Below are 19248 nucleotides of genomic sequence, written 5' to 3' on the forward strand. Positions count from 1 at the left end.
AACCTCACCACAGTGGCATCTGGCTTTCAGCTGAATATTTTAATCACTCTCCCCATATCCATTCAGATGGATCACAAATGCTGCCTATTTTCATGCTACAGTCTGTCCATTAAAAATGAGTTTATCTTTTGACTGGTATAAGGTGATCATAATTTTTGCTTTTATGTATATATCCTTTTTATTTCTAACAGAGCAAGCTCTTAAACAGCAAGTATATTGTTCATGGTATCAAAAACTACAGCTGTAAGTTCGCAAGATTCAGTACAAGTAACTTTATATATACGGCATTTCAATGTTGCTAGGCATTTTAAAATTTTCCTTTAGCAGTACATTCAATAACGAAAAATATTAATATGTCTTTACTTTCTCATATTACTAATTCTTTAAATATTTTCATTTACTCATTTTTTTAAGCCATTCCCAAATTTAAGTTTCTTATGAGACTTGAACACAGTAATAGCTAAGTTTTCTGTAAGTTGATTCATCATCACAAAATGTTGTTAATGAAATTAAAATAATGTGTTTTAAATGGGCATCAGGTACAGACTTTTATTATGAAACAAATGATATAATAAAATTTATATTGCATATATTATGAAGAAAAGTCATTGACCTGAATGTGTTAGTGATAATCTTTATGTGCTTAGCACACACAGGGTGAAGAATTATATGTCTTTAATTCTGCAAGGACAGAAAAACCATAATGCAAAGATGTCAGTATGAATTTCTCCATCACCCAGATTGCATCCTGTAGGCAACAGGCAATAGAAATAATTGACATTAAAGTACTTCCCTTTTCCTCTCAGAAAGGGAAAGCTAGTCAAACCATTTCATACAGCTGTTACCACACAATACCATGACATGGCATGCTACCTACTGCGCGTTGGCAGCACGTGAAGTGCTCTGTCTCAGCACACAGCACCACTGCCAGATATGAGCACAGGCCTGGGCGCAGCAGAGCACGGGTGCGTGAGGAGGGCAGCGGTCCCTGCCATCTCATGTGAGCCACGTGGCATGATGCAGAAGCCTACAACCTTCTCCCTCCCTCCATACCCACACTGTTTCTTCTCCATTACATTTAAAAGTACAGTCCAAGCAGCATAATTAAAACCGTGTGTATTGTGTAGTAGCCATGCTTTATCATATGCAGGTTCTATTGCCATATTTCTTATTCCTTGAATAGAAGTGAATAATAGGAAAATTATATGAGTGCCTACGAACTTTTTTGGTGCTCTCTTAATAATAGTTGTAACCTCATTGGTTTGTATTGCCTTGGGTTTGACTGAAAAAGTGAAAAAACCCTTCTGAAACCACTGAATTACACGATTCAAGTAAAAGGAAGATACACAGGAATCAGACATGAAGAATAAAACCAGTCGCATTTACTTTACATAGGATATAGTTGTGCTTCCAGGCATAAAATATCTAGTAAGTGCCAAGGGTTAGAAAGACACTTTTTAGTTTTATAATTGTGGTCACTATGACAGTTACCTGGATATAAAGAAGCACATGGCAATGACCATTGTCAGCAGGAGGTACTACTAGGAGATATTGTGGTCTTTAAGAAGGCCTGAAAATTATTAGAGCATCTGTGCTGTGCTATAAGCAAACCTAGTATAACTGTGGCATTAAGTCCAGATAAGATTAAACAGTACCACTTTATTCCGGTTTAGGCTTTCAATTCAACTCTCTGATCCTGAATAAAAAAGAAAGGGCTATTCCATTAGTTGGAAACTGGATTCTTTCTCTGGAACCACAACCTGGTAGCCACAGGAAACAATAACTTGAATGTTTGCTGTGTGGCAAATGCAACTAAATGGTTTGGAGCTAGTTGCTGAATGCCTTCTGAGATGGGTACCAAAACTGAATAGGTTCAAGGTGGAGAGGTTAACAGGATAACAAGGGGGAAATGGAGAAACACAGAGGTGCAAGACTGGAGAACTGTAATAAACTTTTTAAAAATAGAATGCAATGTTTCTGGGATTAGGGAAATATTGTAATATATTAAGAAACTGCTTACTTAATAATTTTGAAGATTTACAAATCAGAAATGTCATCCCCAGCTGTTTAAAAACACAAGTCTTTCTATTTTATAATCCTATGAATTCTGAAAGAAAGGGATGAAGAAACACAAATTCAGATAATACCAGGTAAAGCTATAGCTTATATATTATTTATTTATATATTATTACATTACAGCATTTTAAAATGAAGTCTTTTCTATATCAAGTGATAATTCCATTTAAATGGGAATAGACTACTAAATTGCATTAAGGCAACACAGTTCTATGAAGAAGCCTGGAGTGAAACTGTACTGCTGGTATTTCACTCCCAGTAAGCTGTGACTGACATTTTATCTGACATACTTCTGACTGGATTTTCACATATTGTGTTATTAAACTAACAATTAAGGAAAATAAAAAAAGCCAATGATTCAGAAATCGATATGTATGGTCTAATATGTGAAGAATTTTTCTGGAAATGTAGGAAATCAGAAATATAAAGCTAAAGTATCCATTTAAAATGGGAAAGAAATAAGTAGAAACATCACTCATTAAATACTTTTTATTAAAGAAATGGCTCATTATCCTTTTGTGTGACTCATGAAGTCACCATCAATCAGCTATGTAATCTGTAATTATATAGCATTTCTGTGCTAACATGGGTGCAAAAAATTCATATCTAGAATTTGATTAACTCTGACTCAAGGGATTGCTACAGGATATTGCACTTTACAGTCATGATTTTTGAAAATGACTACTTAATTTGTATGCCTTAATATTTGGATTTTCAGATGGAGGTATTTTCAAGATATCTTCATAAACAGTATGGTAACCACCCTTTGAAAGTCAGCCCCTTTTAAGCCAGTTCAATTACTTCCTTCTCCAATGTTCAACACTAAAACTATCATAGAACAATTCAGAAATCCTGTAGCAGAAAATAATTAAACAAAAAAAAAAAAAAAATGTGCTTCTTAGCACCATGAGGTGACATTTTGCTTTTAATAAACATGTAGTGTAACTATGGGTATTTTCATTATATTTTCATGGGTAATCCTGTTTAAAAGCATGATACATTGAGAAGAAAATGAAAATCCTTTTTTCTGTTCTTAATCATTATATATCAGATGCATTTTCTTATGTTTACTTGGTTCACCGACTGCAAATGAGAACACTCATCTTTTCTTCTACCTGCTATTTTTTATTTTGTATTCTTATTACTATCACCAAAATTTGAAAGATCCCCTCACTCAGTTTCTTTTTGAAATTCAGATGTAAACCAAGGACCTTTTGATATTAAGTGCTATGCTGTCTCCAAAAGGTGACTTGCGCTGTTCTCTTGCATCCCATTCCCTCAAACAACTCCTCTAAATTACTCCCTCTCCCTTCCCAATCCATACCCCTAAGGATATCTTTCACATTTCTATTTCAATATCAAGATGAAAAGCAGTATGCAAGGTAAGGACAGAACTCTAATTGATGTAAATTTGAAATGAGAGTAATGGTCTCTGTTTGAGCCATGGCTGGACACTTCCAAATAATGAAAAATTCTCCATAGTTAGTAATTTTTGTCCCTCTAGTAATATTAGCTAAGATAATGTTTTAATAGATTTTTGAACAGAAGTCTTAGTTCTGCTGTGCAAAGTTGAAATATACCAATACGTAGAAGATTTTTTTCACCTCTGCAGCATTTCTAGAATGTAATTAGTCCATTTCAACAAGCCATAGTTTCATTATTACTCATTTCTAGCCTCTCAAGAGATTAGAAATTTTATTCAAAATTATAATATTTTTTTCATGAATAAGAATTCATGTATGTGTATATGGCTGTAATACAGAAACCTGAAAATTACCTTTCCTTTCCTGAGCCAAGCACTGTGACTGTAATATGAAAAGAAGGAACATAATTGCTTCTGTGGTAAAAAGAAAGGGTTCTGGCAAGGTATGAAAATAATGCAGTGTTGCCTTTTACTTTATATACTCTTAGAACTGGATCCTGGCGTTTTAAAATTTTGTTTGATATACTACTAGCAAACTATGCCAAAACAACAAAAGTTTCTGTGAAGTAAATCTAAGATCTGAGAAACAAAAAAATCCATATTACACAATAAACAAAATCCCACCAGTGGAAATCATCAATGAAGACGAGAATTGAGAGAACAAATAAGGGAAAGGTAAAATCATCAAGAGTCTTCCAGTTGACCTGCAAAAGTCTGGCTCTCTCTGGCTATGGGTCTTTCAGCTTCCTCAGCCCTTGCAGACCACCCAGGCCGGTTTGGAAGAAGCAGCTGTGTTGCACAGCAGCTGGGGATCAAAGCTCTGTCTTCCTGCATGTACTGGCCTAACCACTGCTTCCCTCCTGGAAGACTCTTAATTATACTTTATTTCAGGAGGAAGAAAGGGATAACTGCTTCATAGGTGGAGATTTATTTAAAAATTTAGAAAAAAAATCTATTGGTCCAATAATAACATGCTAAAGACATTTAGACATTTGAAAATCATTCTAAGAGGTGTTTCTCAGACTATACTTTAAAAGTTTAGGTTGCTTTTGAACAGTTGGAATTGAGGTTTTCAGATACTAATAGCTTGGTCAAATTTCAGTGACTATTCATAAGTTTGCTGACAACTCCTATATTCCCCCAAAAGGAGATGATCTGTTGTCTTTCCAAATTTAAAGTCCTGCTTAAAAATTTCAAGTGAAACCAAGAACTGTTAACCTCTCTAAAATATCATACTGTCTTTCTATTTTTAGATATCCAGAACAGTCTTCAGTGTTTTCAGTTTCCAAAAAGAGTGTACGGAAGAAACACAACCTAGGAAATTTCAGTCTAAATGTGTGAAGACTGACCACATGATAAGCAACTAAAGAACACCGTCCTACAAGGAACAGAACCTGGTAACACGAAATTACAGATACTGTACACACATTGGCTGCTACAGAAAAAGCCACATTCACTAGTTAGTTGTATGGAAGGTTTTGCAAGATTCAACACGACTTAAACCTCTCTATTTAAGCTCAAAAAATCTAAAATGTGAGTAAGGAAGGTGCACTGTTGGAGAAGATGAGAAGGAATACCACCAGCCACCAAGGGAAGCTGTGAAACCATGTTTCACTGTGGCTTGAAAAGCATAAGCCATTCTTAAAATACACAGCCACATTCACAGAATCACAGAGCGGTTGAGGTGGGAAGGGACCTCCGGAGGTCCGCTGGTCCAGCCCCCCTGCTCAAGCAGGGCCACCCAGAGCTGGTTGCCCAGGGCCATGTCCAGATGGATTTTGAATATCTCCAAGGACGGAGACTCCACTGGACAACCTGTGCCAGTGCTCTGTCACCCTCACAGTAAAAAAGTAATTCAGTTATTTTATGCACTGATATCCCCCTGAGCCTTCTCTGTACTAAGCTAAACAGCTCTCTCAGTCTTTCTTTGCAAGAGAGATGCTCCAGTTCTTTAATCACCTTCATGGCCCTTTGCTAGGCTCTCCAGTGGTTCCATGTCTCTCTTGTACTGAGGATGGACACACTATTCCAGGTGTAGCTTCACCAGTGCTGAGTAGCAGGAAAGGATCACCTCCCTTGACCTGTTGGTAGCATTCCACCTAATGCAGCCCAGGATACCATTAGTCTTCTCTGTGGCAATGGCACATTGTTGGCTCATGTTCAACTTGGTGTCTACCAGGACTCTCAGGGCCTCTTCTGCCAAGCTGCTTTCTCGCTGGGCGGCCTCCAGCATATACTGGTATCTGGGATTGTGCTTCCCCAGGTGCAGGACTTTGCACTTCTCATGGCTGAAATTCATGAGATTCCTTTCAGCTCATCTCTCCAGCCTGTTGCTGCCTCTGGATGGCAGCACAACCCCCTGATACATGAGCCACTCCTCCCAGTTTTGTGTCATCTTCAAGCTTGCTGAGGATACTCTTTGCCCCATCATTCAGATCATTAATGAAGATGTTAAATAGGATTGGAGCCAGTGTTGATCCCTGGGGTGCACTGCTAGGGCCTCTTAATTAGATGTTACGCCACCGATCACCACCCTTTGGGCTCGGCAGTTCAGTCAGTTTTCAATTCACCTCACTGTCTGCTCATCCAGCCCATACATCAACAGCTAGTACACTAACTGTATGCTAGCTCACTAACATGCTCTGGCTGCATTGCACTGCTATAGTAAACACCCAAACTGCTTATGGTAAAACAGCCATAGATATGGCTTAACTTGCCTTTTTGAAGAGGTTTATTCTACTGGAGTGATATAAATCAAAGAGCTCATTACTGAACACACCTTCAAAAAAGGAAATAAACATATTTATTTACTCAAAGAAAAGTAGAATACGCAGGTAGCAGCCAACATAATTCAAAAGCTCTTATGAAAAGATGTATAGGGGAGTACAAGTGATTCTTCTCCAAAAACTTTTAGACTGAACAGACCAGAGCAGTCTTCCTCTCCACAGACAAAAAAATTTCAGGCACTTGCTTAGCTATTATGAAGTATTGTAACTAAAATATTTTCTAAAATTAGCCTTTCCCTACCCATCTAGAACCAAGCAACAAGTATATATATGTACAGATACATCTACCACACATATATGTTTTGCTAAGTATGGGCAGTCAGTCACCCAGGTAAGGAGCTAATAGGTTTACTGTTTCAAATAATCACCAGTGAAGAACAGGTCAGTATCTGTGTTTACACACGTTTTTTGAATGTCCAAAAGCTTCATCAAGATGTTCACATAAATATGGGTAATTTCAAAACATCAGTGAATAAAAATGGATGCAACAGAGTTTTGGATTCTGCAGCAAACGAAGCAAGGTAAGTTCAAGGCACTTTGCTCACAGGTGAGCATTCTAGATATGTGAGTCTAAGTACTCATCAATTTGTTAAGTATACAGTGGATATAGCTGGAAGGACTCCTAGGAATGTGGATTGCTCCTGTCTGTTTATACAGAGAAGTACTCCATGTTCTCTTTAAAAAAAAATAAAATATTAAAATTAGGTCTTCAAATATGACATTTTTGTTGTATTTCCTCTCATTGCCACAGTTTAGCTAACTGCCTTGTTTAGAGAACTGTAATTTCCTGTGTGTATAAAGTACATTTGCTTAAGTCTTTAGAAAAAATGAGCTGAAAGGAGCTTTGATCCTCTCTTACCCTTATTATGGTTTTCAGGGCTCATTTGAGAGATGTATATTGGAGTCACATGGATATGTGGATTATCAGGTATCTCTGTTCCTGCAGCCAAAGCCAGCACTAAAAACCAATCAATAAGAAAATATTTTGAAAAAGCATGCCCCTTCATGCTGCTACATGGTATACGACTTTGTTTTTTACAGAGTAGTTGAGTACATCACTCCACAAATACCTGTCTGAAGAGGGCACTTCAACATTTCTTCATTAGAAGGCAAACTGATGGCTCTAAAATGAATGTACGGCAGAGTACAAATGATTGTATGGCAGAGATGGCATGAAGTTTTACACATGAATGGGCAACTAAATGCTAGACAGGTCACCTGCTTCTGCAGTGGATGTGATTCTTTGTTAGTGGCTGTCCTTCAGTCTTTCAGAAAGACATCCAGATCTGGTATTACAAACATACGGTAAGAATCCCACTGAGGAAGAAGGTGCTACATGGGTTTATTTTGCTGATACTATACTGAAGGTCATCCCAAATAATAGTTGTCCTTTTAGCTCACAGAAGTCAAAAAACTTTTTGGTGTTCCAGTACTGACTTCACATACAGAGAACATAAAAGTTTCTGTCTCTAACCCTTCAGTTGTTCTAGCTGAAACAAGGAACCATAAAGCAAGCATTAAAATGCTTGAGCATAATCAACCTTGATGGGCTGAAAAATGTCAGAACGAGCACAAAGAGAACCAAAAAACAGTGTAGAAAAATTTTTCACGGATTACTTTCAGAATATGTGTTTTGCTCTTATCCTTAAGAAAGTCTTTTCTAACGTGCGTTTCCTTCAGTCCTCTCTATGACTCTTACAAACCCAGACTGATGAACAGTCCTTAACAAATGAACAAAAGATATAAGTGAATTAATGTTTCAGGTGAATGTCTATGTTACAGCCTGTGCCTTTAGTATTTCATACCTGGCAATATATGTGGCTATTTATTGGATATTCAGCCTGTTATCCAGTAGCGCCTGTTTACACAGCAGTCCAACATAAATGAAGCTGTGCTAATTTACTACAATCTAACCTTGTCTAAGATAGATGGCAGTCTTAAAGAAGATAATAGATTACGAGCTACATCCAGAACATAAACAGAATCTGACTCAGTACAGAAATGTAGACAACTTTAGCTGAATGACTTAAGTGATGAACACAAATGCATACGTTGCACACAAACTCAAGGGATTTTCAAATCAAACTGGAGTCTGCAGCAGTGGCATTCTTCCACTGTCCTGAATGAAAAAAAGCCTAGGCTTTCACAATACACATGTACTAGCAAACAGCCCCACGCTGTGGACACAGCATGCACTAATAAAATCACACGCAAATTTACGTACTTGAGAAATCTTGTCACACCTCGCTCTGCCAGGACATACTGAAAATTATTAGGTTATGATTAATGTAACATTTTCATATTAAATTTGTCTAGAGTATAGGGAAGAGGAGGAACTTTCCAAAAAGACGATAGATTTGCAAGGTATTTTAAATTTTTTTTTGTTTAGCAGGGGAAAAAATCACCCGTGGAAATTCTCAAAGAAAATCTGTTTTGTTGCGTGTGGTCCTGGCGGCCCTTTGGAGAGCAGAACTCAGCAGTAGTCTGTAGCAGAATTAGTGGGCATTCCACACTTGGTAGCTGAGAACAAACGCTATGCTGGAGCATAATAGTAATCTCCCCCAGACTTGCTGAACACAAAGATTTTAAGAGCAATTTTCTGAAAATGAAGGTTTTAAGGATTTTCCAGGGATTCAGCAGACGTGGATATATAGTTCTTTACAGGGTGTTGTAGAATCTTTCTTCCACTTCTAGGAAGCTGCTTCTGACCTGATCCTGCATCTATCATCTCCTTCCTTTCACTGTATTTTAAGAGGGGGAAAAAAGGCCTTTACATCCATTTCTGCCAACATCCCTTTTATTTGGCTGTGGGGTGGAGCTGCTCTGGGCAAAGGAAACATCCTTGGTAGCCACCCACTGGGCAGCACTGCATCTGGAGCTGAAAAGAAAGGTTATTTCCCAATTTGCAAGCAACAACCATATGTTCAGGACTGAAGAAATGCATACTCCACCTAGTCCCATGAGCCTCCTTTCTCCCTTGTGGCCTATTTAAAGTTATTCTAGTACTCTTTATTGGACTCCAGCTCTTAAGTGAATACCTTCAAACTTTAGACCCTTCAAGATAAGTAATTGTGAGCAAAGCTGGGGAAAAACTGAGCATGCACCAACTATTGTTCCTAGTGAGTCATAGTATCCCAGAGTGACTATACTGGTGAGACTCCAAGGCTCCTCCTTTTAGAGCAGATGGTAGAAAATTTTTAATTTGACATTATTATTGTATAACACCAGCAATCAAGATGACAGTTTACAGAAAGATATAGAGACAAGATCCCTGTCACAAAGTTATCACGTTTTTTTTAGAAAATAGTTAAAAAAACAGATGGGGACTTTAAATTGCTGAGGGGCTCCCCCTCCCCTCAAATATGCAAAGTGACTTTTATTTTAAAATAGAGTCCCAGACAATAATAATGCAACACATTATATCATCATCAAGATGAAATCCTTCTTCACTTCCAAACATTTAATTGGTTTTCCAAACCAGACGCTATGAAAAATAAAAAGAAGAAAAAAATCAAAACCAACTAAAAATATATCTCAGCCACTCTGTACAGTTGCACAGACTGCTGCACTGTATTTAGCGTTGGTGTAAGTGGTCAGAAAGAAGCCCGTCCAGGGTGGTGCAAAATCTCCTGCACTATGGATCTGCTGAGGAGGCAGAGAAGGAATTTATTACCTAACTTCCTTTCGCTCTTTGGGGAGCCAAATTATTTTTCAGGTAATAAACTAACAGGTTCCTGGCAAACATGACAAAGAGTAGCAATTCCTCCCTAGATTTGTATTTTAAGTAGCTTGAGGGTAATCATGCCACTGGGAGGTGTCTCTGAATACAATTTATACAGCAGAATTTGCCTTCTTTTGAATGGAGTAATTATCTTACTGGCCAGAAAACAGGATGCTCCACAAGAAAACCGTATTCATACCCAAGTGGAAAAAAGTGGGCAAGAAATCCTTCCCTGTACCCTTAGCTTGAATTATTGCACTTAAAGAGATCAAATTACAATGTGCACCACTGCATCACCAATAATCTGTTGCATGGGCCTCCTTATTTCCTGAACTGTACAATCATCACTCAGAAGCATGTATATTTAATTCTAATGTCTACTTTTTGCATAGTGCCACATTTGGCCCTTTTTGGACAGTTATTGGGGTTTTTAAAAATGAATTAATAAAAAGATAATAGAAAATAGCAACATAAAGTTGCTTTGTATATTAATATTGTATAATGTTGATGTGTGCTTTGAAATGAGTTTGGGATTTTTTTTTTAAGTGATTGCAAATCTTGTATTTTAATTGCAACATCAAGAGAAATGGTCTTGAGAATATGCCTTAAATGGTTAGGCTAAGAAGGAATTACGTTTTGGAAGCTTACGTTGAAAACAATAGAGGCATCTAGTGGAAGTGTTTGAGGACTGCAGCTGTGAGAGTGCATCGATGCACAGCTGATTTTCTCACATTGCTTTTTCCCAGATTGAATTTCACAAATCGAATGACAAATGCCAGCAGTGTTTGTTTTACTTAAGAAGAGGCAAATCTTCAATTTAATGGTATTTAGGCACTGTAAGGCAAACATGATTTAGGTGCCCAAGACATATTTTTCAAAAGTGACATAAGCAATTTGGGCCACGGAAGCACTTATATGTGCAATGCTTACAGTGCTATTTCTTTAAGACACGTTGCCAGTCTCAGTGCAATTTACAGTCCTTGACCACCTAAGCTATCAGATTCCTTACAAAACATGGTTGAATTAGGCATGCAGAAAAGTTATCTTTCTGTCAGCTGCCTGAATGAGCAGCCACTCAAAATGGCCCATAGGAAACACTGAGGATAGGGGCAAGTCTTCTACACAGTGTCTTTCCACAGTGGTAGGTTGAAGGGTTTCCAAGCATGATCAACAGCCTCAAACCCTCTCTGACTTAAGTTTTCCTTTTGAAAGCTGACAGGTTGAAGTAGGGAATGTCAGTCTTCCTTCCAAATACAAGAAAAGAAAATGGATCCATTACTTTAGTTAGCAGACTCCTCTAGGACATAGAAGAGGAAGTTCAGTTTCCTTCTCTGCCTGATAGCACACATGATCATTTTTTATTTCCTATTATATACACTGGGGAAGGAGCAGACAACTCATCAGAAATCTGAAAGCGGGGCTCTTGAGCCCAAGAAGAAACCCAAACTACAGCCAGACTACAAAGCATACAGAAAGCATGACGTATTTAGGGCTGGTGACACATGCAGCTGCTTTTTAATTTTCCTTTCTCCTTAGGCTGTAAGGCAAAACACACCACAGAAGCGTCTGTACTAGCATATTCAGAACACATTACAGAAGTATTTGTAGACTCCCTGCTGGTTATCCAAGTAGCCCCAGAAGCCTAACACGGCTGTGTGTTTCCCTGTGATAGTGGTAGGGCCTTGTGATAATGAAGTAATTTCTCCAAAATACGTCACTGCCTGGCAAAGGCAACTGCATAGCTTTGGTCAGTTGGGGTCTATGGTATGACTAGAGGAATAAGCCTTGAATTTCCAAGGTGTGCAAATTAATAAGTAGCCAGGCAACTTCAAGCAGTTTATTCCTAGACTAGTCCCATAACTCTCACAGCATTTTCAAAATATAATTTTTGAGTACGCTTCAACTCTATCCATGCATCCTCGCAGAAAAAATTAGGTTTAAATATGGTGTGAATCCTCACAGTGTTTTCAATCTCCAGGCAAATTTAAAATCAGGCTCACATTTGCTTATTCTTCTTGTTTGAGTGTAGGAATTAATCATAAAGCCTATCTTCATAACTTTAAACCACAATTTTATTACTTCCTCTGCTAACCACAACGTCATTTATTTCCTCCTCAATTTTCCTTCACTTGCTACGACAGATTTCTTCCTCAAATAACACTGTGGGCTCAGGTTTGCCATGTCTACTACTTTTTCCTCTATTCGGTGCAGACCTTCATTAACGACAGTGGGCTGCAACCCGGGATTTTATACTCCACGGTGCCCCAACTGTCTTCTCGTCGAGTTTCCAAGGAATTTTCAGTTTCTTTGCCTCTCCTGAACGGATTTGGCATTTACCGGCGGCGCGAACTCCCCAGCCCGGCGTCCCCGCGGGCGGAGGGAGCCACCAGGCCCGGGGGCTCTCGCTAGCGGTGCTTTTATTTTGCGCTGGGGTCGCTGGCGCCTGACGGCGACGCGGGCGGCCCTCGCCTTCCTTTAACAACACAAAAGCCAAGAATCCCGCCTTCCTGGCTCCTTCTCCTCCCGCCGTGACGCCGCACCCGGGGGGGGGGGGGGGGCGAGCGGGCGAGCGGGCGAGCGAGCTCCCACCGGCGGCCTCATTGCACAGGCCAGACCAGGCCGGAGCCCGCAGCGACGCTGACACGGCGCATCACGGCCGCTCTGCCCTGCCCCGCTCACCTGCCCTGCCCTGCCCTGCCCGGCCCGGCCCGGCCCTGCCCGGCTCGGCCCGGCCCTGCCCGGCCCGGCTCCGCCTCGACCCGCCCCGCCCCGCCGCCGGGCCTTCACCCGGGCGCAGCCGGCCCCTTCCGGGCCCGTCCCTTCCCCCGAGGGGCGTTGACCCGCTCCCCCCAGCCCCAGCCGCCGCGGTGGGGGCGTCCCCGCCTCTTCGCAGCTGGCCCCGTTCCGCGAACGGTTCGAGGTGTTTTGGCCCGCGCCGGCCGCCCTCCCCCAGGTGCTGTCGCGTTGCTATGGCATCTTCCGCCCGGACCGGGGAGGCGGCGCGGCCTGGCCGGGCCTGAGCGCGGGCAGCCCCTGGGGCCGCAGCCTGGCCCGCTGCTGACCCCGCTGCGCGGGCCCGCCGGCCCATCCCCCGCCTCCTCCTTCCCCGCCGCCGCTTTCGCCTTCGCCCTGCCCCGCCGCTACGCCCCTCGACCCCGAGGTTCCGGCAGCGGCGGCGGGAGCCGGCGGCGGGGAAGATGGCGGGGAACGGCGGAGGATTCGCTGGCGCTGGGAGCGGGGAGATCATCCAGCTCAACGTGGGCGGCACCAGGTGAGCCGGGGAGGGGGGGAGGGACGGCCCCGGGCCCTGCCGGCGGGACGGCGGGGAGCGGCCAGCGCATACCGGAGGGCATCGGAACGAGGGGTCCCTGCGGCCGGGCCCTGGCGGGGGTCTCCCCCGAGGGAGGCGCCGCCCGGCCGTGCCCGCTGGTAGGCTGCCCCAGCGGCCGCTCCGTCCCGGCAGGGCGGCAGTGCTGGCTCGCTGGGGACCGGGTCCGCCGAAGGCGCCGCGGCCTGGAGGTGGTGCTGCCTCCGGGGGGGCTGAGTAAAGCTGCACCCGGCATGTTGCAGGGGAGCTGAGCCAGGGGTGCCGAATGCGGGAAGGGTCGGCAGTCCTGCCTGGTGTCTGCCTTCGAGCCTGGGGTTTCTAGGTACGTGCTCTATCGCCGGGCATGGGGACTCTGCTTCTTCGGGAGAGGAGGACTGAGAGCTTTGTTTGGCCGTCAGATCCGTAGACTTCTAGTAATCAGCCTGTCTAGCAGCCTCAGAGACTGAGGTATTAAGAAGGCTGATACGATACTGCTGCCATCAACCAGAATAAAGAATTGTATTGTATTTGAATGTACGCTGGAAGTGTGGAAGATGACATGTGTGGACGTTTTGGCAGATAGAGGATTGTAGGACAGCTGTGGTCAGAATCTCTGTGATAAATAGTGTAAATGTTCCTGTCGGAATGTTCAGGCGTGAAATCACTGAGATTACCGTAGCTAGTAAATACCGATGTGTCTTCCTGAGCCTGCGCACAACGTGAAAGCAGCTGTAAATAGTAGGAACTACTACTACTATTTTAAGAATTTTCTTGCATTACCCAGAAGATGGGCTCATTCTTACAACTACAATGTATGCTGAAGCCTTTCTTAAAGGAGAGTACCATAAAAATTGATGCAGAATTCTCACTTGTTATAAGATATTAGCAACTTGGTTCAGCCCAGAAGAGCTGTTTGTAGCTTCAGTAGGCAAAAGGCTCCTATAATGCTTCCAGGTTAACTTCGATGCTAGCTTGCACCAGATTTCATGTTACACTGAATAAGGTTCTTCAGTGAACTCTCCCTGAAATTATAGGGCAGTTCATCTTTTAGGTTTTACGAGTGGAATCACAAAGATGCTTCAGTCTCATAATTTTAAATAGATGTTACTTTTTAAATGCCTCTGCAGAGAACAAAGAATTTTGTACAGGGTATGAATCAAGGAGGAAATACATATCATCAGAGGGCTTGCTTACACAGGGAAGTATGAAGAATAAAGCAAACTAATAGTTGTAAGCATTTCATTTTTAGTTGAAGATCTAGATTCCAGGCAACAGGTATCATTTGGATGTAAGGAGTAGGAAGTATGTGCATAGACATTTCCCCTTTTAGTAGCGAGACAATGTGCAATAGTACCGGTCTTCTGTGCAAGAGCTTTTGGTTTTCTGCAAGCTTAACTTCCCTTGCAGTGCCTATCTTCTCTGAAAATGTATCTGAGCCAGGTTTTTCAGCTTGCAAAGGCAGCTGACTCAAAGCTGGCAGTGGAATGATGACCTGGACTGCAAACGGGGGAGCATGGGATGCTATACCCATTTCCTCCTCTTCATTAGTTCCTGTTACCCATACTAGAAACCTGAAACTCTTAATTTTGACTTTGGTAGAGTTGGGTGAGAAGAAGAAATTATCAGTCTCCCCTGTTTCTGACAGGGACGGGGATCTAGTACAGAGATCCTAGCCTTCCATGTCCTGCCAGGAGGTTCCCACTGCTCCCTGGGACTGCCAGAGCTTCTTTCTTGAATTGATCCAACAGTTCTTTGTCTCAGCTTTTGTGGTTTCCTTTGCTGGGAGCACAAACCTCTTGCAAGTTAACATTCACAGAAATTACTGTAACAACTTCAGTAAATTCTCTTGACCCTTTACCTCCCTCTGGTTATACAATAATTCTATGAATGCAATAGACTATGAAAATGGTTATTATAACTGACATGTAAGTGTGCCTGTTTCTAGTTGTCTATATTTTCTTTAAAATAACTGTAGGCTGCCACCTGCTTTGAGGATTTTGCACTGGGTTTGCCTGATTTTCCACATAGGATGATGACGTCTGTCTGACCATTGCGTGTTAGCTGCATGGTGCTGCATGCAAACGTTGCTAACTAAGCTTCTTTCTGCATCCTGGAAATCAGGACACTCTCCCGTTGTTTACATAGATTAATGTATATGTATTAAAAGTTCTAAAGTATATGTTAGTATGAGATACTGCTTACTAAACTGGTACCATAGTGCTAAATCACAGACAGAAAATCCTTGTGCTGTCTAAACCTACTGATTATGCATAGCAGTAAAATTGAGAGGAGACAAACGTGGACTCAGTCGATGGCTCTTTTTCCTGTCCTCCTTACTGTGTAGCTTGTTCGTCTGGCACATCTTGTCCCGAATGTTTTGCCATAAAGCTCTTTAGGTGATTTAGGAAATGCTAGTGGAACCCAGCTGGTCAAACACCAGCAAAATTTTAGTCTTGACACCTCTGAATAGTTGACTGTCAGTCATGTGCCTAAATGCAGACATCCCACCGGGTCAGAAATTGTGCTGTCGTGTATTGACAATCCTCAAACATCAGACATTTGTTCAAAGATCCTGAATGTCTTCATGATCACCTCATACTTCTTTATTGCTTCAGAATTATTTTGGCATTTATCATTCAGTGTTGTAGAAAATGCCAGTTAGCTGTGTTTCTAGTACTTTTTCAGTATCTTTCTACCTATACATGCCTTCCTGGGAAACCAGAAGTCCTGTATTTTATTTTATTTTAATTTTTAATGTTATTTTTAATTTTTAACTTTTTTGGTATTTTTAAATCTTATTTTTATTTTATTTTTTTTCTAAAGACACAAAAATAACTGAAAGTTGTAAAGTATTTAAAGTATCAGACAGTAAAAGTCTTTAGCTTGTAAAGACGTTTAAAAGGGCTAACTGGTGATGCCGCATCTATCCACATAGTTACAAGCAGTGTCTGGATTAATCTTGGATAAAATTCAAGCAACTCATTGTTTTCTATCATGCACATCCTATAATGCAGTTAAATGAATCATCCCTTGCTCTTAAAGTAAAGAAGGGTAGTGATTTGTATTACTGATGATAAAAGCTGTGCAAACCTGCAAGTATACTTAGTAAGTCACTTTCCGTTTAAATAGCAAACTGACTTGATTGTCTTTAATTTTTTTAAATTTTTGTTTTTTAGAAAAGACTTTGTGCATGTTTGTGCTTAGAACGCTGATACTGTAGATTTTCTGTTAAGAACAGATTTGTCATTGTTATGCTTGCAGTGAGCAGCTACACAATCCGTGTTTTATGCAGGATGGTAGTTCTATGTAGCCTGTGTTTCTTCCTCTTAGGGGGTATAAAGTAATGATTTTTGTTTGCATCTTTTTTTGTTTGCTTTGTTTTTCCTCTCCAAAACTGGAAAATACAAGCAGTGAAAATCAGATAAATTCTGATTAAGTACTTTTATTCCAAACATTGTAATGTATTCCTGTGCTATCTGGAAAGTTGTCGTGGAGTTTTAATTTTGCATTTCCTTTTTCTGATTCACATTAATTAAGAGGTCACCAAAGGTGTCTTAGTCGTGGTACTAGTAAGAGCATATTATGTACAGTCAGAGAGCTGATGTGGAGCATGGACTCATTGTCCAAGCTGCCAGTCCCGTTGTCTTCCTTCATGTTAAATCAAAAGTAGTGTAAAGGAGTTCATAGTTATTTGTTACATAAAATACTGTCTAGAATTATAAAGGATACTATATTTTCTATTCTTTCATAGTATCCATATGATTCAGAGTAAATATTTGTTACTTTTAACTGTTATTTTGGGACCTTGGGCCTCTGAGAGGGTCTGAATAGCAGAATGGCAAATGATCAAAGTTACTGTAAGGTATTAACTTGAATCTTACTGTAGTCTTTTGCATGCACAGTGTAGCACCTTCTGAGTCCTTAGTAAGGATAACAAGAAGTTAATAGCAGTAGTGCACTGTTAATAAACTTATCTTTTAGTAGCTGCTTTTTTTTATGTGTTTTGGGTTTTTTTGCAAGTGTTAATGTTGACGAAGTACGAGAAGCAGAAAATGTGGGATGTTTGGGACGGTGTGTTACAAACATAGAAAGAATGGCATTCTTGAGGTCTCTGGACAGTGCTGCTTCATGCTTAAGGACAATCTGTACAAAGAATCTGCAACCTCTTTGATTCTGTGCAGGCATTTAAATGTTCTCAAACCTCCCAATCCCTTTTGATATCAGCTTTGTAGAACAAGTGAAAATATTTTGATAAGGCTTCAAATTTTACAGCTGATTCTAAATTTGTAACTTTGATTTCCTAGGTTCAGCACTTCAAGACAAACACTGATGTGGATTCCAGACTCCTTTTTTTCCAGGTATTTGTAATATATCATCACATTAAACAAAGGCAAATTAACGTTAATTTTTAAAGAATGCTTAGTTTTTAATTTATGCTGTAAATAGTGGGGCTTTTTCCCTTAATGTTTTTTCCCTTATCTCAAGCAATGGGACAGATTCATTTGAAATAAGCTGATATACAAAGGGTCTCTGGAATGATGATATGACAGCTTATATGTGCTGAAGAGTTGTCACTTTTTACATGGGGTGTTGTGGAAATAAGACGCCAAATCTGCAGGAACGGGTGGTATCACTGACTCTAATGCTATATTTACCACTTGTGATCTTCTTGACCATACACAGTAGCAATACCTTTAATGTTTTTTGAGTTACAGCTGTACCCTGAGTTAACTCAAAGTTTTGAGGGTTTTAACTTGTGGTTCAGGAATTATTCAACATCCTTTTGCCAACTTTTATGTCACTATCATTACTACTTCTGTAGGTTGTGGTGCTTACTGTTTGTACCTTAGTAATTTTGTGCTATAGGTGCTGTACCTCCATTACCCCAGTTAATACTAAACACATAGAAGAAAACCTAAAGGCTGGAAAACTTGCTTCCTTACATTTAATTTTTGTACTTTGGGCTTCTATCTCAATAAAAACCTGGCAGCTGACATGGACAGACAGCATTACCTGCTCCTATTTTACTGAAATGTTCAGATAAATGGAGTGCCAGGGAAGTGTCACCTTTGAAGCATAAAAGGAAAGGCACAAGGAGGAAGTATTCCCCAGTCTCTCAACACTAAATATACTAAGTATGTTGTTCTGAAAGTCTATCACCTGGACTCAGATGAAGTCTTGAAATAAAACTGTTCATTTGGTTAGTTTGCTTCTTATCTGTAAAACAACGTTTTGATGTCGTTTTCTCTATGGATCTTGAGAAAAACTACTTTGATCTGATGGGAGAGAAACTTTGAAGTAAAATTGTGGAATAACTCATCCACCCTGTTCTTGCCCAGTAAGTTTTGCAGAATGGATTGTTTACTCTTACTTTTTACTTCAGCAGCTTTTACTGATTTACTAGATCGTAACAAACTATGCAACCCCTTGGGTGCCTGGGAGAACTTTTCCATCCTTTCAGGCGAGGAGGCCTTGTGTCTGTTTTCTATGTGAATCTGAAGGTCTTTATGATGTAGCCCTTAGTGTGTCCTTAGGTGTGCAAGCGCTGCTCCTTTGTTCAGGGAGAGATACTTCAGCCCCTGCCAGCATTCTGCCTTACCAAGGCAGTTTTATTTGCTCAGCTACATTGTTTTACCAAAGTGCAACCAACAAGACACAGAGTTGTTATCTTGTGTTTGCACTAATACATTTCTGAGGGACATCTAATGAAGATTTCCCGTGTTTCAGTTTGCTGAGTGGAAGAATTTCAACGCTGAAGGATGAAACTGGTGCTGTGAGTAATAAACTTACTGATAATTCATTAATGTTATACTTTCCATTAGGTTCTTTCCTGAAGAATATTCATTGTGGGTGCTAATGGGAGTTACACTGCCTGAGTCAGTCTAAACTTTCATGAAAATTGGTGACATCTCTGTGTTTCTTGGTTCTCATCTTC

At 40.6% G+C, this 19248-nt stretch overlaps 1 protein-coding gene across 2 annotated transcripts in view; it reads left to right on the forward strand.

Annotated features, from left to right (window-relative positions):
- Positions 1-12812: 12812 nt before the first annotated feature.
- KCTD3 (potassium channel tetramerization domain containing 3) overlaps positions 12813-19248 on the forward strand; it is a 28123-nt gene continuing 21687 nt past the window's right edge. Inside the window, exons 1-3 of one of the 2 annotated variants that reach the window (XM_074897217.1) lie at positions 12813-13277; positions 17618-17671; positions 19041-19086. In XM_074897217.1, the coding sequence (XP_074753318.1) occupies positions 13204-13277; positions 17618-17671; positions 19041-19086 (174 nt within the window). In that variant the 5' untranslated portion in view covers positions 12813-13203. Of the gene's footprint in view, positions 13278-13325; positions 13657-17617; positions 17672-19040; positions 19087-19248 lie in introns of those variants that run through there. The other variant, XM_074897218.1, reaches the window with a different exon arrangement.

Source organism: Athene noctua, chromosome 1, assembly GCF_965140245.1.
Source record: "Athene noctua chromosome 1, bAthNoc1.hap1.1, whole genome shotgun sequence".
NCBI classification, from domain to species: Eukaryota; Metazoa; Chordata; class Aves; order Strigiformes; family Strigidae; genus Athene; species Athene noctua.